Raw genomic sequence first — 23,649 nt, 5'->3', positions numbered from 1 at the left:
TGCCCCAGTCCAATACAGCGAGTGGCTGACCGTTTTCCAGCAGCTTCCACTGCTGCTGGTGACATCCAAGCTGGTTATTCTTGGCGATGACTTCAACTGCATATTAATGCAGCTGGACGATCCGGCAGTGATGACAGAAACCTGGATACTATGTCCAGATTCCTGATGGAAACCGTAAAAGATGCCAAGCTGCACGACGTCTTCAGCAACCCTGCAGACGGAGCGTGGCGTAGATACACCTGGTCAAGACCAGACGGGTCTGCCTATTCCAGGATTGACTTCCTGTTTGCGTCCCGTGCTTTCATGGTCAGATCCACCGATGTCAAGCCAGTGTTCTTTTCTGACCACTGCCTCTTACTGGCCAACTGCCACTTACAAGACGACCAGCAGGTTGGCAGGGGGACATGGAAGCTAAATGTTACACTGCTAACTCCAGAGAACATTGAGGAACTCAAAAGGGATTACAAAGGTTGGAGAACCGTGAAACCCCTCTTTGAGTCTGCATTGCACTGGTGGGAGGCGATCAAGGTGAAAATCAAGAGGTTCTTTATCTTCAAAGGTGTTCAGAGGGCGAGAGAGAGAACGAGGAAATTGTCCCGACTCCAGAAAAGAATGCAAAATCTGCTCCTGTTGCAGTCGATGGGGGTCGAGGTCAAGGAGGATCTCCAAGAGGTGAAGAGCCAGCAGGCCTCGCTGTTTGCTATGGAGGCCTCCAAGATCATCTTCCGGTCCAGCAGGATGAGGTGTGCTCGCGTTTCTTCTTCCAAAAGGTACACACAGAGAGCTCTGTGATCAGCAGCCTGAAGGAAGAGGATGGCTCAGTAAGGTCTTCGCAGTCTGACATACTAAGGATTAGTAAATCCTTTTATGCTGGGCTGTACAACATGAAGCCAAGGGACAGCACAGCCTCCCAGTCCTTCCTGTCATCTATCATGGAGGTCTTAGATGACAGCACATGGGAGAGTCTGGACAAACCGCTAATTCTGGACGAGCTGACAAAGGCTGTCAGGTCCTTCGAGACGAGTAACACTCCTGGAAGCGACAGCTTGCCAGTTGAGTTGTATTCGGTTCTGAGAGACTGGATCAGCCCAGACCTACTGGAAGTGTACGAGAGTATGCTTCTGGCCAGCAGCATGTCAGAATCCATGAGGAAAGGCATCATCACCCTCATCTACAAGCGGAAGAGGGAGAGGACGGAATCAGAAATTGGCGGCCCATCTCACTGCTTAACATAGACTACAAGATTCTGTCCAAAGTCATCGCCAGTCGGGTCAAGTCTGCTCTGTAGTTGTTGATTCACCCTGACTAGACCTGAGGAAGATCTCTGATAGTCTCGCGCTACTCAGGGATATGATCGCCTATGTACGGGACCGGGGGTGGGGTGGACACCTGCCTCATCAGCTTGGACCAGGAGAAGTTTTTGACAGGATATTGCACACCTACTTGATGGACGTGCTCTCCAAAATGGGGTTTGGGGAGGGAATCTGCAATTGGATCAAACTGCTCTACACAAACATCAGTAGCGCAGTCTCAATCAATGGGTGAGAATCAGAAAGTTTCCCAATCAAATCTGGAGTCAGACTGAGCTGTCCTCTCGTCTCCTGTCTTGTTTGTTTGCTGTATTGAACCTTTTTCTGAGAACGGATGCGGGCATAAGAGGAGTGATAATCCCAGGCAGTGGAGGCACTCAGGTCAAAGCCTCCCTGTAAATGGACGACGTCGCCATCTTCTGCTCGGATCTGTTTAGTTTAGCTTAGAGATACAGCACTGAAACAGGCCCTTCGGCCCACCGAGTCTGTGCCGACCATCAACCACCCATTTATACTAATCCGACACTAATCCCATATTCCTACCACATCCCCACCTGTCCCTATATATTTCCCTACCACCTACCTATACTAGGAGCAATTTATAATGGCCAATTAACCTATCAACCTGCAAGTCTTTGGCATGTGGGAGGAAACCCGGAGGAAACCCACGCAGACACAGGGAGAACTTGCAAACTCCGCACAGGCAGTACCCAGAATCTGCTGTCCGTTCGCAGACTGATGAGCATCCGTGACCAGTTCGCACTGGCCTCGGGAGCCAAAGTAAATTGCAGCAAGAGCGAGGCCATGTTCTTTGGGAACTGGGCCGACCTATCCTTTGTCTCCTTCACCGTCAGGTCAGACTACCTGAAGGTGCTGGGGATATGGTTCGGAAGGGCTGGGGTATGTGCCAAAACCTGGAAGGAGCGAGTAGCCAAGGTACAACACAAGCTGAACATGTGGGAGCAGCGATCTCTCTCCATTGTGGGTAAGAACCTGGTCATCAGGTGCGAGGTGCTCACGTTGTTGCTGTATGTGGCACAGGTCTGGCCCATACCCCACTCCTGCGCCGTGGCAGTCACCCGAGCCATTTTCCACTTTACCTGGAGTTGCAAAATGGACTGGGTCCAGAGGAACACGATGTTCAAACCTCTGGATAAAGGCAGAAAAAACGTACCCAACCTTGCCCTCATCCTGATAACCAGAGTGGTCTGCATGGAATGTCCTCAAGGCCCTATGGGAAAAGGAGATGGTGGATCCTGTCGGATGGTTCCCCGAGGATTCCTGCACGCCCAGAATCTCACCGCCTCAGCACGCTGCCCTTGAGGTGGCTGTGGTGGGCAAGAGAATGTTGCCCACCTCCTTCTGGAACGTGCCTTTGCAAAGCAGGTGTGGAAAGAGATGCAGTGGTTTTTGTCGAGGTTCATCCCAACCAGATCTGTAACACAGGAATCTGTGCTCTATGGGCTGTTCCCAGGGACGCACACCAAGTTAAACATCAACTGCTGCTGGAGGATCATCAATTCAGTGAAAGACGCTCTTTGGTCTGCCCAAAACTTGTTGGTCTTCCAGTGCAGAGTTGTCCATGACCGAGTGTTGCAGACTGGCACATTCCAAGGTCCAGCACCACATGCAGAGGGATGCATTAAAGCTAAGGTCCTCCCACCATAGTGAACTGAGGGGCTGGACCCATGGAAAAGCCCTCGGGCTGCATCCACTAAACATGGTTTTGCTGTAAAATGTATATTGCACGTAAAATGGAATGGAAGGGTTGTGAGGCAACTCACTCCTGTATTGAAGAAAACGGATTTCCTTTACACTTTCTGGAATGTCAACTTGGTGCTGTTTTGAACTGTTTTGTGATGGGTTTTTTTTAAAATACAGATTTTTATAAATAAAGTATACTTTTGGGGAAAAAAGGGGGTTAAACAACTTTTGTATTGCTGGGATAGACATTGATATTGCAAGTGCCAAATTGCAATGGAATATAAAAGCCAATAATGTGATCTTTAGTTTCCTTAGTACTGGTGTGCATTAAACCATACTACAGGACACTGACTATAGAGTGTCTGATTTATGCAGCACACAGTTAGCTGAACCAGAAACATCTGAGGCAGTGGGAACCTGTTATCAGCTGTCTAACGGGCTCCTTCGGGCATCAATTTTGACGCAGATTAGGAAAGAGCCCCACAATGTGAGCGGAGTATTTCACAGGCTAAGCCCTGTGTAAAGCAAACACTGTGAGGGAGGCCTCTGCCTTCAGTTGGTCCTTGTTGAAGGTACAATGCAGTTTTTGGTACATGTTTGCAAGTCACCCTTTCTCTGCTCTACTGCAGTTGTTTGGTAGATAAAGCATTTCTGATAGCTTCTTAAAGTTGCACTGTATCTGTCATCTATGCCCATATCCCAATGAATTGTGTTTGTGTGTCAAATTAAGAGGAGAAACAGCAACTATTTATATAGCACCTTTAACATAATAAAACATTCCAAGGCACTTCACAGGAGTATTATAAAGCAAAATTCGACATCAAGCCACATAAGGAAATATTAGGACAGATGACCAAAAGCTGGGTCAAAGAGGTAGGTTTTAAGGAGGAAAGAGAGAGGTATAGATTTAAGGAGGGAAGCTGAAGCTTTGTAGCTGAAGGCATGTCCACTAATCCTGGGGTGATTAAAATTAGGAATGCAGAAGAGGCCAGATTTGGAGGAGTACAAAGATGGGAGAGATGTAAAGCTGGAGGAGGATCCAGAGGTAGGAAGAGAAGAGGCCATGGAAAGATTTGAAAACAAAAATAAGAATTTTTTAAATTGAGGTGTTGCTTAACCAGAAGCCAATGTAGATCAGTGATCATAGGGGTGACAGGTGAATGGTTCTTGGTGCAAGTTTGGACACGGGCAGCAGAGTCTTGGATAACCAAGTTTATGGAACGTAGAATGTGGGAGGCCAGCCAGGTGTGTGTTGGAATAATCAAGTCTAGAGGTAACAAAGGCATGGATGAGGGTTTCAGCAGAATATGAACCGAGGCAGGGGCAGAGTTGGGTGATGCTATGGAGGTGGGAATAGGCAGTCTTAGTAAAGTTGTGGATGTGTGGTTGGAAGTTCATCCTAGGGTCAAATATAACCCCAAGGTTGCAACCAGTCTGGTTCAGCTTCAGACAGTTCCCAGGGAGAGGGATTGAGTCAGTAGCTAGGGAATGGAGTTTGTAGCGGGGTGGGGAGGGGGGTCAAAGGTAATGGCTTTGGTCTTCCAAATATTTAATTGGAAATAATTTCTACTTATCCAGTACTGGATGTCAGACAAGCAATCTGACAATTTAGAGACAGCAGAGTGATGGAAAGAAGTTGTGGTGAGCAGAGCTGGGTATGCTCAATATATGCGTGAAAACTGATGCTGTGTTTTCATATGATGTCGCCAAGCAGCAGCATATAATTGAGAAATAGGGGGCCAAGGAGAAATCCATGGAGGACACCAGAGGTAACGGTGCAGGAGTGGGAAGAGAAGCCATTGCAGGCTATTCTCCAGCTGCAATTAGAAAGATAAGAATGGAACCAGGCAGGTGCAGTCCCACCCAGCTGGACGACATCGGAGGAGGACAGTGATACAACATCACTACGGGAATATCATTTTTTTTTTTTAAACAGGTTTTGGGAAAGAACCCATTTAGACCCATCCTTATGTAGCCATCGGTATTTACAAGGCTCGGTGATTGTATATGGACATGGCTGAAAACACCTACGTGCAAAGACTACGATTCCCAAAGGATGGCATAATTAGAGGGTAAATGATTACCTTCCCCCACACTGAGCACCATCTCCATGCTCTCCCACAGCACATCAATCACAACCCCTTATTACCAAGGATCAGACTCCCTAATGCATTAACCAACATTTTCATCTACCCAATTGAGCAGCATCACCAGCCCCCATCCCCTCCAACTATGCAATTATCCCACCATCTTACCACACCTCTCAACTGACTGCATCACCTGACTGTCCTCGCAAACAGCATCTTTGGCACCTACACCCTCCTTCGCCACGGCCACCATCCCACAACACCCCTCCCGATTCTCAACCAGCACTTACTGCAGTCGCTTGGCCAGCTGCCAGTATTCTGGCTGCATACCCACCGGTGGCAATGTAAGGATGGGTCTTAGTGGCTAAGGTGGAAATGCACCCTGCCTTCATGTCTCCCCAGTTCTCCTCCTCCAAGACCTGAAGATGGAATGACAATCCCATGGGGAGAGTTACAGATCGTCTCAAATCCCACAAGTAGCAGCAAAGCCCTGGGCAATTTTTTCATGCTCCACCCCCATTTTCAAAAACCATACAGGGATTGACGAAGCCCCTTAAATAAAGTGGAACTAATGAAAAGCTAAAGTAAAGTGGTAAAGTTACAGAGGTAACATAAATCTTGACACATGTGCGGACCTGTCACAAGCAGCAGCCTATTTGCAAATGGAACCTAAAATTCTGATGAAACAAATGCACTCAGGAAATTGGTTAAAAACCTTGGCTTGCTTTTTTGTAAGTTCGTATTTACAGCTGAACAAAGAGGAGGCACCAGGACATACATTTTGCTGGCGCAGGTGTTAAAGGGCAGGACAGGGGGATGGGAGAAAATGCTGTGTAGTTGGGGAGGGACTAAAATTTAGGTGAAAAGAATGACAGGAAATTGTCACTTTGCACTCAACTATACTGTTAATCAGACAACAAAATAGGTTCATAATGAAACTTCACAATATTGCTGATTTGATATTTCTAATTGGAACATTATAACCAAATCCCCATTACATTTAACCCTAAACAATTATGTATATCTCAGTTTCAATTTTACTTCTGAATTGGAACTCACTACCTGAAAGGGTGGTAGTGGCAAAAATTCCCAACATTTAAAAAGTGCTTGGATATGCACTTGAAGTGCCAATAACCTACAAGGCTATGGGCCAAGAGCTGGAAAGTGGGATTAGGCTGGATGGCTCCTTGTCAGCTGGCGCAGACATGATGGGTTGAATGGCCTCCTTCCATGCTGTAATTTCTATGATTCTATGAAATGCATTTTAATATTTTCCTTTAACCTTTTGAGAGAGATATTTTGATTCTGTTCACTGGATTGTCTTTTTGTTTGCATATCCTGCAAAAACAACTGATGATAAAATGAGTCCCGTTTTACCTTCCTTGTATCAGATTGTTTGCCACAATATGCAGAGCTATTTTCCCACTAATACAATCTCTCAATGTTTCACACTTGGAACTTGCCTTGAGGTTTTTGGGCAGTAACTTTCCCAACTGATGATTTGCTGGTTAGATTTCTTCCTGTTTGCTGAATGCATGGTCCAGAACTGAGGCGCTGAAGGTGACCTCTTAACTCTAAGGTTGAGTTAGACTCAGAATTGTTTCTGACTTGTAGTGGAGTTCTGGAGTAACCTGCAACAGAGAAATTATATTCTATTCAGTGACACATTTCAACAAAATTATTTTCATATTTTAACACTACTAAGAATTTTATTTTCCTAAGACTTCACCACACTATTTGAGCATTCTACTTTAATGTCACTGGTGAGGTTTGAAAATTTCAAAAACATTGAATAATTGCAATAAACGGAAGTGAACTAAAAAAAAAACTCCCCTCAAATTAATTATGGCTGCAGCAGAGGCTGTATAATAGAGTGATAGTATACAAAGACCTGCCCATAGTTTCCCTGCAGACTTAATTGACAGGCTTAGGTTTTAAGTCTTGTACTTCCCACAAAATGCAAACAATAAAATGGGAGGGAAAGTCATCCATTTTATTCTCAGGTCCTGAGTGACTGTTGTAGAAAAACATAGGAGAGACCTGGCAGTGGTGAAGAATATATGACTGGAGAAGATTATTTATGAAGAATAAACACGCAATGTAAATGATCCCATGGTCCTCACCAATAAAATGATGCCTTCTTCCACTATCCAATCTGAACCCTCAGCCTATATACATTTTCTCCTGAAGGCTAACAACATCCAGAAGCCCAAAGCCTCTTCAGGATGAGACTGCTTTATCATAATTAATTGGCTTAGTCATTCCAAATTGGAAAGTTTTTAAACTTATATGTAAATTAAGTTTGTATTTTTTTTAAATTATACACCATTTCGCCTTATAATAATGTTCATTTAATGTGGTTGACTAGGTATCACAACTGTTTGCACTTTAGACAGAGCTGCACATCTGGGCCTGAAATTCCTAGTGGCTGATTCCAGTTGCAACACTGCCACTTACTGCACTCCTTGTGCATCTGCCCTACAAGTGGCTTTGAACTTTGGGGAGCAGTAGGTACCAGCTGAAGATTACATTTATCTTTTACAATTCAATATTGCACTAGCCACTTTCCTAACATCAATCAATTGCCGATGGTGTTAAGAAAAAAAAACATAATGCTCCCCACCTGTAACATTTCTCTTTCCATAGGTGCCAATTGACCTTCTGAGTATTTCCAGCAGTTTCTGTTTTTATTTCAGATTTCCAGCATCAACAGTATTTTGCCTTTGTATTATAGTCCCCACATCCACCAATGGAATGCAAGTACATCTGAACAATGTAGGTGTACTTTGCATTTGGGATAAAGGAGACAGAACAATATCCCACCAGAGGAAGAATGGACAGGTGAAATACCCAACCATCTTCCACTGAAATTTCTCAAATCGAGCACAACAGTGGTGGAAACATGGCAGAACCAGACTCCTTTCCAAATTCCAGCACTCTCTATGTATTACATGTATATATAAATTTGTATATTTGTGTGTGTAATTATATATAAACATACAACAAACACATGTTTACAATCCAAATTCTTCAGAGAACTTCCCCTGACAATCTCTATGATGTCAGTGTAAACACCTATTCAGTTCACTTAGTACATTTGTGCTACTACTGCCCACCTGTCTCTAACTGCACAATGCCAAAGTGGCATCTGCAAAATATCATTCAAGTCAATTGTTATTGAAATAAGGGGGAGATGCTGACTTAGAGTCTGGGATTTTTTTTATTCCATGGCATACCTAAACCGATACTTGCCACAAATCAACCATTGATTTTTGATGCCTGCAAGAATATGGACAGGGTGTGCAGAACTGTTTATACTGGTTTTATTATGGAACTTTAAAAATGTATAAAAACAATGTATGTACATTCCTTGAAGAACTGTTGTCCCAGCTATACCCACACACCTTGTAGCACAAGCAAAAGTCAGACATATTTGGTCAGAAATAATGTCTACCATCTGATTTTCTTTTTAAACTCTACTTAGCTTTGTTCAGATTTTTCTGGTTTCTTAATGAGTGAAGCAATGAAACCCATTGTGGACCGGTTGGTTTCACTGAACATTATCAAAGGAATATTATACATGGCAGGTCAGAGAACGATGCAGGTAAAACCAAGTTTAGACTTATCACGTGTGCATCCTTCATCCAAAGTCTGATGGAACATGCACACTTTTAGCATCGCAAGCTGTCTTTTTACCTTTATAGATGCTGACCAGCTGTATAGTTCCAGTATTCCTGCTTTTGTTTTGTGTTATCATTTGCACTTTTTCTTTTTAGAAGAAAACAGGTTAATTATTAAAAGGTTGCCAATCAAGTTGACATTTCATAGATTTTTTTTTTTTACTAACACTGATCAATTCATCTACTTTATATATACTTCAATGACTGAATACAAAAAAAAGGTGCCTCCTTTACCAACACACAATATAGTTTAAACCACATACAAAGATAAGAATCTGAGCTGCCCAGCTTACATAGTTTTCTGGGCACAGAAGCTCAGATAGCAACCAATTGTGCACCAGCACAAACTTTACAGACTGAATGCTGGATAGATACTAACACACTGATCTCAGAAATTATCTGAACCCAGACAATATTCTAAACTGCCCAGATTATTGCTTGCAGTTAAAACATAGCTTTGTAAAATCTGTAGTTAACACCCTGCTCATGGAGCATGTCTGCACTAAGTATGTCGGTATTTTTGTACTGTTTGCAATTGACAGTCAACTAAAACTTGTGCGTGACCATTTCACAATAGGTCAAATATACTATTTTTAGTGCAGTTAGAATAATCTGAATGCTGCAACCTGCTCACATGGAATGTATAGACTGACCAGAATGCTAACAGGTGACAAGTCAGACGCCACTAGATAGGCCTATAAAGCGCAAGGGGCCTGCGAAACATGGGTCCTTGCAGTCTAAATTTATAAGCGGTTCTGTGACTAATGAAGCTGCTACAAGGAGCATGTAACAAATGAGCACACTACAAGTTTGTAAAGAGGCTAAAAATAGCAGGTGGTGGTACTTATTCTCAGAAAAACATCTTAGAAGCCCATCAAACCTTAGCCTGAAAATAAACACTTTTTAAAGCCAATTTGCAACAATAGTATGCCTTTTAAATAAACTTAATTCTGTAAAGATTTTCAAAATGCATGAAATGCTTCATACCCTAATGAGGGTTTCATTAAATGTGGCTTTTTAAAGAGGAATTAAAACTTACGTTTATATAGCATCTTTAATGTAATAAAACATCCCAAGGTGCTTTACAGGAGCATTATAAAACAAAGTACAACACCGAACCATAAAAGGAGATATTAGGGCTGATGACCAAAAAGCTTGGTCAAATAGGTAGGTTTTAAGGGGTGTCTTAAAGGAGGAAAGTAAGGTGGAGATGCAGAGGTGACAGGACAATATTCCAGAGCTTAGGGCCTAGGCAACTGAAGGCACAGCCATTAACGGTGAAGCAATTAAAATCAGGGATGCACAAGAGGCCAGAATTAAAGGACAGATAACTTGGAAGGTGTGAGGCTGCAGTGAGAGAGATAGAGAACAGTGAGAGGCAAGATGGAGGATTTTAAAATCAAGGATGAGAATTTTAAAATCAGGACATTGCTTGACCGGGAGCCAAAGTAGGTCAGCGAGCACAGAGGTGATAGGGGAACTGGACTTGGTGTGATCAACTAAAGGATTTTTGTTTTTATATGAGGCTTAAATCACTGAGTTAAAAGGGCAATTGATTTTGCAGCTTGAGCAGGAAAGATAACCTGAAAGTAGCCCAACTTTGCAAAACAAATTTTACAGGGCGGATGTGAACAATGAAAAGGCCCCAAGTACAGAATCAAACAATGATGCTCACAAAGCACCATCATAAATAACAAATCTAACTTGATTATGTGGTCAATGCAGTTTCCGGCTTTTTGTAAAAACAAAAAAAAAAACTCTACTAATACAACACCCTCTGAAGATAATGTGTAACTGCAATTTGCAGAAACAATTCAAGCTTACAGCAGTAAAGCACCTTTACTCTATCACATTTATATTGTACCCTAAATACAGAACATTACAATGCACTTCACCAAAGCACAAGGAAGAAAACTTATGCCAAGCCAGAGAAGGCAATATTAGGAAGGTGACCAAAAGCTCAGTTTAAAAAAATGGATTTGGAGAAGGATCTGGAAGCAGGAAAGGGATGTGAAAAAGCAGAGGCTTTAAGAGGGATAATTGGCTCTTGAAAGAAAGAAATTCAGAGCCTAGTCATTATCAGGTAAGGTGGCCATAGAGTGGACTTGGCTGTGATGTGCCCCCAAATTAACAAGACTAATTTTCACAATCAAGGTTCATAAATAGACAACCATTTTGGCATGGTATAGTATAGCAAAATCGGTGCCTGCAGAACCATACCCCAGCAAGGAAGACCTTCATAGAGAGAAAGGAAAGATAACATAAGAACACAGGAACAGGAGTAGGCCATTCAGCCCATCGAACCTGTCCCGCCATTCAATACGATAATGACTGATCATCCACTTCAATGGGCTAGATTTTACGGCAGGCGGACGGGAGCTGGCCACCGACGTAAAGGTCGGCGGCGGACCCGCTTCCGCCCAGCCCGGGGATCCGTACCGCATTTTACAGGTCCCCGGGCTTTAACTGTTCCAAGGCGGGACTTCCACCCGCTTGAGGGAGGAAGTCCCACTTCATTGAGCTGCCAGCCAATCGTTGGGCCGGCAGCTCTTAGTCCTAGCAGCGCCACCGGGAGCAGTGGCCACTGCTGGGACTGCAGCCCAGCCGAGGACATGGAGCCAGGAGTCCAGGTAAGTTGGTGTTTGCCACGCCGGGCTAATAGGTTGTGCCCTTGCAAGGCAAGGATGGTTGTTTGGGGGGGGGGGGGGGGAGGGGAAGGGGAGCGTCTCGGGTCCTTGGGGTGGTTGGGGAAGCGGGGGTGGCCCTCAGTCAGGCACCCTGTGCCCGTTTGTCCGGGCCCTACCCCCTCCCCCCCCTCCAGTGTGCTGAGAGGCCGCCAGGTTTCACTGGGCAGCCTTTCACGTCTCCCGGACGCCCACTTGCAACAGGTAAAGACCCTTAAGTGGACCTGTAGCGGGTGGCCCATTTCTCGCAACCCCCCACCACCGTCTGGCTCACTGGGGTGTCATACAATTCCAGCCAATGCCTTTTTCCCACACTATCCTCATATCCCCTTATGTCATTGGTATTTAGAAATCTGTCAATCTCTACTTTAAACATACTCAATGACTCAGCTTCCACAGCCCTTGGGGTAGTGAATTCCAAAGATTCACAAACCTCCAAGTAAATAACTTTCTCCTCATCTCTGTCCCCTTTATTTTGAAATTGCGTCCCCTGGTTCTAGACTCCCCAACCAGAGAAAACATCTGAGCAGCATCTACCCTGTCTATCCCTTTAAGTATTTTGTAGGTTTCAACGAGATCACCTCTTATTCTTCGAAACGCGAGAGAATACAGGCCCAATTTCCCCAATCTCGCTTCATAGGACAGTCCCGCCATCCCAGGAACAAGTCTGGTGAACCTTCGTTGCACTCCCTCTATGGCAATAATATCCTTCTTAAGGTAAGGGGACCAAAACTTCACACAGTACTCCAGGTGTGGTCTAACCAAGGTTCTATACAATTGAAACAAGACTTCACTACTCCTGTACTCAAATCCTCTTGCGATAAAGGCCAACATACCAATAGCCTTCCTAATTGCTTGCTGCACCGGCATGTTAACTTTCAGTGACTTATTGACAAGGACACCCAGGTCCCTTTGTACATCTACACTTTCTAATCTCTTACCATTTAAGAAATACTCTGCACATCTGTTCCTCCTACCAAAGTGGATAACCTCACATTTTTCCACATTATATTCCATCTGCCACGTTCTTGCCCACTCAGTAAGTCTGTCCAAATCCCCTTGAAGCCGCTTTACATCATCCTCACAACACACATTCCCACCTAGTTTTGTGTCATCTGCGAACTTGGAAATATTACATTTGGTCCCCACATCCAAATCATTGATATATATTGTAAACAGCTGTGGCCCAAGCACTCGTCCCTGCGTGCTTGTCACAGCCTGACAACACGAGAATGACCCGTTTATTCCTACTCTCTGCTTTCTGCCTGTTAACCAATCCTTAATCCATGCCAGTATATTATCTCCTATTCCATGTGCTTTAATTTTGCTAACCAACCTCCTAGAATCATAGAAGGTTTAAGGCACAGAAAGAGGCCACGGCCCATCCAGTGGGGAACTTTGTCAAAAGTTTTCTGAAAATCCAAGTGTACTACGTCCACCGACTCCCCTTTATTAATTCTGTTAGTAACATCCTCAAAAAAACTCCAACAGGTTTGTCAAACATGATTTCCCATTCATAAATCCATGTTGACTATGCCCAGATTATTATCCAAGTGTCCATTTATCACACCCTTTAGAATAGATTCTAGCATTTTCCCAACGACTGATGTAAGGCTAACAGGTCTGTAATTCCCCGTTTTCTCTCTTCCTCCCCTCTTAAATAGTGGCGTGACATTTTCAACCTTCCAATCTGCAGGAATCATTCCAGAATCTATAGAATTTTGCAAGATGATCACCAATGCATCCACTAACTCCATTTCTACCTCTTTCAACATTCTGGGATGTAGAATATCAGGCCCTGGGGACTTATCAACCTTCAGTCCCATTAATTTCTCCGAATCAAACTTCTTACTAATACTAATTCCCTTCAATTCCTCATTCCCCCTAATCCCTTGGATCTCTAATTCCTGGAGATTTCTTGTACCTGCCTCAGTGAAGACAGACACAAAGTAATCATTTAGCTTCTCTGCCATTTCTCTATTCCCCATTATAAATTGTCCTGACTCTGCCTGTAATGGACCCCCATTTGTCTTAGCCAAACATTTCCTTTTTACGTACCTATAGAAGCTTTTACAGTCCGTTTTTATATTTCTTGCTAGTTTATATTCATATTCTATTCTCCCTTTCTTTATCAGTTTCTTCGCCCTCTTTTGCTGTATTCTAAAATCCTCCCAATCTTCAGGTTTATTACTATTTCTGGCAACTTTACAGGCCTTTTCTGTTAATCTTATACAATCCTAAACTTCCTTTGTTATCCATGGTTGACTGCCTTTACTTTTCGGGTTTTTGTGCCTTGAAGGAATGTATAACTGTTGTAAAGTATGTAATATTTCTTTAAAGACGATCCATTGCCTATGTACCATCATACCTTTTAATGTATTTTCCCAATCCACTCAGCCAATTTGCCCCTCATACCTTCATAATTTCCTTTGTTCAAATTTAATACCCTGGCTTCAGATTGAACTATCTCACTTTCAAACATAATGCAAAATTCTATCATATTATGGTCACTCATCCCTAAAGGTTCTTTTACAAGATTATTAATTAGCCCTTTCTCATTACATAATACTAGATCTAAAATAGCCAGTTCTCTGGTCGGTTCCTCAACATACTGCCCTAGAAAACCATCTCTAACACACTCCAGAAACTCGTCCTCCATAACGATATACAGGACAAAAATTGGCAGTAAGTTCAAAACAGAGGCAATTTATAGAAAGCTTTCGAGACTTTAACAGCACAACTTGCATTGATATAACACCTTTAACATAATAAAACATCCTAAGGTACTTCACAGGAGAGTTATCAACCAACATTTGACATTGAGGTACATAGGAGATATTAGGGCAGATTAGAGATAGCTTTTAAGGAGTATTTTAAAGGAGGAAAGAGAGAGAGGGGTTTAGGGAGGAATTCCAGAGCATAGGGTCTTGGCAGCTGAAGACCCGCTGATGCTGAAATGATTACAATTGGGAATGTGCAAGAGGCCAGGATTGGAAGAGTGCAGAAGTTTGAGAGGGTTGTAGAGTTGGAGATTACAGAGATAACGAGGGGTGAGGCCATGGAGGGAAGCACTTCCAATAGGATTGCACCCACTGCTGCCTTCCAGCGCTGACCCTGCTAGAGGTGATTGGGAGGGCACCTCATTTGCATCCCAACGCTTGGTGGAAACTCTTACCATCCAGCGAGGGATGGGCAGGCTCCACCCCGCCCCCCACACTCCTCCCAACCATCCCCACAGAAAATTATTTCTGGACATGCATGAAATGCGGTGGTTCTTAATGATTTTTCGATTAGTCAATGGGATGCCTGAACCAAACAGCATTGTTTACTAGTGGCAATTTTCTTCCTCAGAAAAATGTGAACAGATAATGCAATCAAGCAGCATTAAACTATGTGGAGTGCACAAACTTATGGATTTTTAACCTTTCATTTGAGTTAGATGCACTGAAGCAAGAACAGAAATCCAAGAAAAATGAATACACAACTACAGTCTACTATACCTGTTAATTAAAAGTAATTTTATGCCTGGATAAAAAAACAATCCATCTATCAATTCAAATTAAGCAATTTAAATAAAAACAGCATAGTGCAACTTAATTTTTGCTTAAAAAGTTAAGTCCAAAATTAATTAAAATTAAAAGACTTGAATTAATAGACTGTATTCCCCTGAAACATTATGCACAGTTTTGTAAGAGAAAATCAGGCACCATCGCTTTTCATGGGGTTGGGGTGTGGGAGATGAGGAGGTCTAATAAACAAAAGGATCTAAATTGAAAATACAAACATTCAATATTCTGATCACACTTAAGCAAATTAAAGTTTTTGAAAAGATGTCCTGTCGTTCTTAGTGAGTCGTGCAACAAACCAACCAAAATTAATTTTAGCAACAAATTAAAAGGCTGCCAGTTTGCAGTACAAGACTGCAGAACAACAGAGGGTCATAGGTATGCCTGATAGCAACAATAGATCATCTTTGCTTGTCCAAAATTCCACAGGCTCGGGCAAGTGATAAAACATTTATATTGCAGCAGCATAGCTAAGGTCTGCGCACAGAATTCCTGCACAGTCCTGTGCTCTTGAGCACTACACAATGCAATGCAGATTACCTGTAAAACAAGGTGCTCATACACTACAAACTGTTTCACTTACCATGCCTCAAATTATAAATGCCCCTTCAAAAACAATTCAAGACGGTGCAATGGCTCATAGTAAGCATGTGATGCGTTCTGCACGAAAACAGCACCTAGAATACAGATTTGCCCAGCCTAAATAGTCATAGAATGCTTTGCATCATGAGAATAGTTCAAACAGTGAGCAATCATTTACAAGCTGCTGCACTCACAAAGTAGCACCAGTGATGCAATATCATGAGTATATCATATTGTGAACTCTTACCCTTCTCTCAGTGGCGTCAGGGGTAGGTATGAATTTCAGTGCGGGTTTTTATGAAAAAGGAATGGGAGGGCAAGCTGCTTATAAAAAATAAAGTTCACAAGAGGTGGGAAACAGGAGCTGAGTGAGATTTTTGGGTCAGAAACCTGCCACCAGTGGGAAACTGATTAAAGTTCAGATTTTCAAGTGGGGAAGCCCTTAATTGGTATGGAAACAGGTTTTCTGTCCACATCGAGCTAGTAGGGGTGGGAACTGAGGAGGGTCAGATGAAATGTGGGATTCATGTAGACTCCATCAGCATCCACTGAGCCTGCTGGTTATCCTGAGGGAGAGATCTGTGGTTTGTGCCAAAGACTTCCACTTCACCAGAGGGAAGCAAGATATTACAGGGGAGTTGGAGGCCTGGAACCCCGGGCAGGGGAGTCCCTCACCTCATCAATACTGTCCAAGATCTAATGCTGTAGCCATTAGGGAAAGGAAGAGGCCACGTCATCATGCAGGGGTACCTCTCTGTTCAACGTCATCTCCCTCTGCCTCCTCTTGCACCTCCTGTTCCTTCCCCAATGAGCTGTCTCCTTCTAGAGCCTCAATGGCCTCATGGTCCGTACCTCTCTACAGAGCCATTTAATGTAAAGCGCAGCAGACCACACAATGACCGAGACCCTTGCAGGAGGGTTTGGAGGGCACTACCGGACCGGTCCAGACACCAGAATTGCATCTTTTGAAGCCCGATGGCCTGCTCAATGGTTATCCTACTGAGCAGATGGCATTGATTGTAAGATCTCAGTTTGGGGCTCCCGCAGAGGAGTCAGTAGCCATCTCTTCAAGGGATAACCCTTGTCTGCAGGAATCTTCCACACACTTTGGAGTTTGAATGAAGATCTGAGGCAGCCTAGGCTGGGGGAGGATGAAGGAGTCATGGCAGCTGCCAGGAAAGTGAGCACACACATGGAGGAAGCACGTTGTGATTGCAGACTAGTTGACATTGAGAGAGTGGAAGCCCTTCCTCTTCATGGATGGCACAGACTGGTCACTGGGTGCCTTGATGGCCACTTAGGTGCAATCGATGATGTCTTGCACCTGGGGGAATCAAGCAAAGGAAGCGAAACTCAATGTCCTCTGTTATTAAATGGATGTGCTGTACAGCTCTGGCAAAGAGGGCATCAGCGACCATCAAGATGCAATGATGTGCAGCTATTTGAATTGCCACAATGGTACACAGCTGATCCTCGGAAGGGGCCAGAAGTGAAGTTCAAAGCCACAGTGACTGACAGAAACTGGCAGGGCATGGCAACCAGTGCTGCATAGTGTGAGGTCTTCGACAATGAGGGCACAGATATCTGTGACCATCTGCCTGGAGAATCGCAGTCTCCCACGGCACCGCCTCTCGGTCATCTCCAGGTAGCTCAGTCTTTGGCAGTAGATCCTGTGTTGATGGTTGGGCCTCTATTGCATTCCTGCCCTTCTTTCCTCTCCAGTGCCCTCCTGATGTTCAGGGCTGCACCCTTCCTGCACAGCGTGTTGCCCCTCAATGCCACTGGACCTAAAATCTGACAGCTGTGATCCCAATGCCAGCTGGAGCCTTCTTTCTAGACAGGTGGCCACCCAATTGTTTTTGGTAGTCTTGCCGCTGCTCTTCTGCCCCTGTGATGCCAGGGGGTGCCAACCCCATTTAATGCCTGGGTTCTGAGTACCCACTCTCCCTGCCACCTGCACAGCACCAGGGACACCTGTTTACCAACAGCTGAGTCCACCTTTGCCCTGCTGACCCTCTCAAGGGGCCGAGGTGATTCCCTGGGGCAGCTATGGCTGGCTCCCCACTCTGTACCTGCCTCCCCTCAGCTGATCTGTTTCAGAAGATGCAAGTTACCTGAATTTGAACTTCAAACCCTGACAAGCTTTTAAGCTTTTCAACAGTCTTAATAGTCGTTAATTGGGAGGAGGGCAGGATTCCTGTTCCGTCCTTCCCCTGACCTGGTGATTGTTGTCAGTGCTGTAATCAGCACCATGAAGTTGGCACTAGTATTTTTGGGCCCCCACCATTCCTGTCTTTGGCGGGTGGGGAGGAGGGGGGGGGGGGGTGGGGGGCGGAGGGTGGAGAGCATAAATTCAGCTCTACCATAGCGGCCGTTCTTGTGTTCAACCACACAGAGTTTGCCCAAAATCTATGAAATACCATTAGAAATAATATCATTCTTTGAATGGGGTTTTAAAAAGTAAAGACATCAGATCAGTTCCTATCTTATTCCTCAAATATGTTAAGATCATGTTTATACAGTTCACCTGTTAAATTTTGACATTTGGTTTGGTTTATCCACAGACCAAGGTACCCGAAAAATTGCAAGTCCAGCTAGTTTACCCCTAGGCATACTGAGATTCACCATAGTCAGTTTGATTTGTTCAGAAAGAAAAACACAAAACACCAGAAAGTTCTACCTATGTTAGAGATTTTGGGGTCGATTTTCATTGGTTGTTTGCCTGGAGAATGACTATTCCACATGCACTGTCGGGAAAAAAAAGCAGTCACGAGAAAGGTAATAGAGACTTATGATGCCAGGTCTCTGCTCCCTCAATGTTGTCCGAAGATTTGCAGGACTTCCCCAATGGGATGTTCCAATGGAAACAAAGGAAGATGGCTTCCTGGTCTTCCCACCTAATTTTCTCTGTGGTTTTGTCCGAAGGGTGTCCATTAGTACTGCCTTCTGTCAGTGTGCCTTGCAGATGTGAGATTTTTCCACAGTAGCCAGAAGGCCCAGACTATGAAGTCACTGCCACTATTGTAACCCTTTTGGGCCTGCAGCAGCAGACTTTTCTGCTTGTGTAAAAGCCTATCATGGGGCAATGCAGGAGCAACTGGAGCATATTAATGAAATTTGGGACATTCTGCGACCACAATACATGCATTGCACTTCAAATGCAAAACGCGCTTCCACGATCTGAATACAGGACCCCCAGAATTATTGGCCACTAGATTTTCATCATAATGTCCCTTGGGTCTGTCATGGTGATCATTACATTTTTTGATGCGTCATTTTATTTGCTTTCTCCTTAGTAGTAAAGTCTTTTTTTAAAACTCTTTTCTAATCGATTGCTCATCAATCTTGTTGCGCAATAACAACCCTCAGTTGCCCCAATCACATTTAACCAAAATAACACGGAGATAAAGCTACCAGGAAAACTTCTCACCCATTCCATTTTTTACAGCTAAGAATAAAATTTGTCACCAAACACACAAGACAATCTCAAAATTTGAGCCTCAATCTCATTTCCGCATTCTCCCCCTCAAGCAGACAACACAGTTCAATTTGTAAAGCACTGAGTATACAGGATTCCACAAAATTCTCTCCTCCTATATTCCATTCATTATAATTCATTCAACCAGGGAATGAAGGAGACCAAAAAGAAAGATTGAAAGCAAGGGAGAAAAAGACAGCGTGATAGAAAGGAGACTGTGAGGAAGCAGCCACAAGAAGAGAGTGCGTAAAATACAGCCAGCCGCACAGAGTTTGGTGGGAGTGGTGGGTGCTGATAGAGAGGGGATGGGCACAGAAATAGCAGGAGGGCAAGGTGGTGTGAAAAACAGGGAGGGAAGGCAGAGAAAGCAAGAGAGAGAGTAGAAGAGCAGGGAATATGAGAAAGAGGAGGCAGACAGCGAGAGAGAGAGAGAAAAAAAAAGAGAAAAGTTAGAAACAACAGGAAAGGCCATTTAGTGTCAAAACAATAGAAGACTGAAAGTGAGAGGTCCGAGAAAGATGATTGGGGAGAAAACAGCGAGAGCAAGAGCGGGTGCAGGGGAGAGGCAGTGAGAGCACGAGTGGGAAATGAGGGGCCAGTGAAGCAAAAGGATAGGGCAGCAAGAAAAAGAGAGCCACAAAGTGAGACATTTCCAATTGTATATGAGCATAAAATTTGGAAACTTGTAGCTTAACTCACAAAACCACATCACTGATGTAGTTCCCAAACTGAGAAAATTATAAAAACCTGAATGACATAGAATCGCTAATTGTTTTTGCTTTAAAAAGACAAAATACATTTATAATTTCTTTCCAACAGATATGTTATTTCACTGGGGTCTGCACGATACTTTCAACTTTCACTCTTAACTATAACCAGACAGAAGATGTAGTGAAGGATTTGTGGAAAGAATTAGACTGAATGTGCATATGGCGAAATGAAATTCAACACTGTTGAACGTAAATTTTCTTTTGACTAGTGTGCAATAATTAAGTCATAATAGGAAAATATAGAACAGGATCTGGGAATAACAATGGAATCACATTCGGGCTGCACTGGTACTACAATTAAGGGCTAAGTAGTTGTAGTGGGGATAGGTCAGGTTGGGGCCCAGCTCCCGAGTTACACTATGTCAGCAACAATGCAAAATGAAACTGCCTTGCACAGATGCTGCAGCTGTAGAATGAATGCAACCTCCATATGTAGCCAACGTGATGAAGCAATAAAAAAAACAATATGCAGCCTTCAGTCCTCAGAAGTTATGGGAAAGCTTTACAATACACTGGTGATATTGCACTTGGAACATCGAGTTCAATTCTGGAGTGCCATGCCACAAGAAATACTCATATACTGAACAGGATGTGGAGAAAAGCAAAAAAACTGATTTGAGTGCAAAATAGATAAGGAATAAGGAAAGATTACTGCTTATTATCAAACTCTGCAGCCAAAGGCAGAGGGGAGTATATGGAGATCTATAATAGATAGGTAAACCAAGAAAATAACTTCATTTTCAGAATGATCAGTGAACATAAACTTAATTTAGTGAAAAGTAAATTTGAAGAAGTGATCTGAATGACCTATTGCCATTCCTTCCTGGACTATTCTAATTTATTCAGAATTTTGCTAACCAGACTGGAGACATTGCTTTACCAATCAAAATAAAAACAAAAATCACAAACCTCTAGAAAATATTCTCCATTCATTGCATCCTTAATTTTTCAGTTCATGGACAGCACAACATATCTGTAGATATTGAAACACTGTAGAGGTACTATAAATCACTCGAGAAAACACAACTTTACACTGAATCAACTGATCAACTCCCACATCCATGTTAAATGTTTAGCACTGGTCCATTGGTCTCTGGCATCTGTATGAACACTTCAAAATTGAGATTTGCAATAGTAACCACATTTCTTAACTATTGGAGCTCTTTTTGGTTTGATGAACTAATACAGTTATCCAGTGTTCAATGTTACACACCTATCTTTATTCCCTGCCATTAGGCAAAAGCAGAACAGAACTCTTAAGAATACAAGAGCCGACTGATAATTCTTGGTACAATTTAAAAAGAAAGTCATAATATAAAAAAAATAGTTAAAACAACTAAAGCTTCATAGGGGAACTCAATCTCAATGTAACCAATAGATAGCACAGGAGCTAGAACTTTTGTCAAATGCTCTAAACCATGCACTGAAGTATAGGAAAGAAATACAGCTGAGAACACTGTACTGGGATAGCTATTGGTGGTTTTGTCTTATGAATTCTGGCTGATAGTTCATAGTGATATCACACATAGTTTGTTGCAAAAGTTTTCCTCAGAAATTGTGGCACCAAATAAACTCTCACCATAAGCTTTAGAAAAAAAAATCTGTGGCGTCACAGATGCACACGTACCTTCTGTTAACTTGGATATCAATGCAATCTTCAACAAAATATTAACAATTGTAAAAAAATAATAAATTCAGATTCGGTACTCTTGGATGCACTGCTCTTAAAGGATAGAATAGCCATTTACAAGGAGCAGCAGAGACAAATGGTCATCGGCCATCAAAAGTATCAAAACATTTTAACACTGGTTATACACAGTAAACATGTAACAAGTGAATAGGATGTGTGAATTTGAAGTGGGAGGTGCATCACTATTGCTAGTGAAGTTGTACAGCTGTTAGGTCAACAGTCAATACTTTCAATATTGAGAGTGCAAAACTAGAGGTTTTAACTAGATCAATAACTGATTATATTTTATTCAAGCTGTTTTGTACTTTTTTCATCCTGGTCAATTTTCGCTCCACCTCCTTCTCCAGAAAGGATCAGTGCCTTACTGGAGTGCAGTTCGATGGGTGCCATTCACCTTCTGATATCTTGCCCAAAGGTCATTATTCATGCTTGAGCCTCAATGTTGAGTGCTAGCAAGCTATGCAACAACAGAAAACATACAGTTGACCCCAATTCCAACTTTAGTCTCATCTGGCACCCACACACATGCACTTCCAGCTAACTCTCTGGGGATCTGCCTTATCTGTATGGCTCAACTGAACTCCATGGGGAGATCCTTGCTCCTTATTTCTTAGTTCAACCTTCATGTATAGGATTTTCCACATTTCTGAACAAAGATTAAAATTATGTTTAGGATAGAAAAATTAGGAACACAAACAAATTTAAGTATTTTGGGCCCCTGGACATCAGTCAAAGAAACCTTTTCACCCAACCAAATGTCCCCAACCGAACTTTCTGCAGAAGCATCCAGATCATTATCAGCCAAAAACAGCCTGAAGACATTGGTATCTCAGACTTCCCACAATAACATTCACTCACAGATGTTTTGATCCATCTTTGTAACTTGCAGGCACATTCATTTTACCTCATCTGCACATGCACCCAAGAGGTATTGAACTAACATGTGCAGATTGCTTTTTGTCAAAGCAGAACATTCTGCAGAAATTATCTTCAGTGTTGCTCTACATTTTGGCAATAAACTAAAATTCATTACAGTCATCAGAAAACTGCTTCACCAGTTGTTGGACCCCAAGGATATTTCCCCTCATGTGGAAATCTAGAACTAGGGGCACAGTTTCAAATTAAGTGGTCTCCCTTTTAAGACAGAAATGAGGAGGAATTCCTTCTCTGAGGGTCATTAATCTTTGGAATTCTCTTCCAGTGGAGACTGGGTCACTGAATATATTCAAGGCTGAATTAGACAGATTTTTGATCTACAGGGGAGTCAAGGGTTATGGGGGGCAGGCAGCAAAGTGGAGTTAAGGCCACAATCAGATCAGCCATAATCTTATTGAATGGTGGAGCAGACTCAAGGGCCACATGGCTATTCCAGCTCCTATTTCTTATGATCTTAAGACAAATGAACTCCAACCATCCACCAAAACCTAACTTTGATTATTGTGCCATTAACAAAAATAACTTGTATTTATATAGCACTTTTAACATAATAAAACAACCCAAGGCGCTTCACAGGAGCAATATAATGCAAAATGGAACATGGGCCCCATAAGGGGATATTAGGATTGATGACCAAAAGTTTGGTCAAATAGGTAGGCTTTAAGGAGCATTTTAAAGGATCAAAGAGATGTAAAGAGATGTTTAGGGAGGGAATTCCAGAACGCAGGGCCTTAGCAACTGAAGGCACAGCCACTAATAGTGGAGCAATTAAAATCAGGGAAGCTCAAGAGACCAGAATTAGAAGAGTGCAGATATCTCAGTGGTCTGCTCGTTGGGAGAAGATGATTACAGAAAGAGAGGGAGGCAACTTTCTTTGGTGAGGTGATTTCATATCTACCATGCAAGCACAGGAACTTCATGGCACTGAATACAAATGAGCGTTAAATCAGATGGCAAGATGCTGCTTCTGAATAAGTGAACGGCAAGTGGTGCATTGCAGACAGCAATTTACGGATTATCATATCATGTACCACACATCTTAAATTGCCTGAAGATGCTGTGCGACTTGCGTATAAAAAAACAAGAGTGCACCGTTAACTTCACTATTATTGACAGTAAATTCTGTCCCAACATCATCTGACGAAGCATTCATGAAATTACA

At 42.9% G+C, this 23,649-nt stretch overlaps 1 protein-coding gene across 1 annotated transcript in view; it reads right to left on the bottom strand.

Moving 5' to 3' along the window:
• The window catches only part of LOC137380100 (FYVE, RhoGEF and PH domain-containing protein 3-like), a 263,386-nt gene that overhangs the window by 131,157 nt on the left and 108,580 nt on the right, over positions 1 to 23,649 (bottom strand). The window contains exon 2 of the mRNA XM_068051736.1: positions 6,565 to 6,732. Coding sequence (XP_067907837.1) covers positions 6,565 to 6,732 — 168 coding nt within the window. The remainder of the gene's footprint in view (positions 1 to 6,564; positions 6,733 to 23,649) is intronic.

The sequence above is a fragment of the Heterodontus francisci genome, chromosome 19 (genome assembly GCF_036365525.1).
Source record: "Heterodontus francisci isolate sHetFra1 chromosome 19, sHetFra1.hap1, whole genome shotgun sequence".
Lineage (NCBI taxonomy): Eukaryota > Metazoa > Chordata > Chondrichthyes > Heterodontiformes > Heterodontidae > Heterodontus > Heterodontus francisci.
Note: the sequence above shows the minus strand (reverse complement) of the source record. Positions and strands in the feature narration are given on the sequence as shown.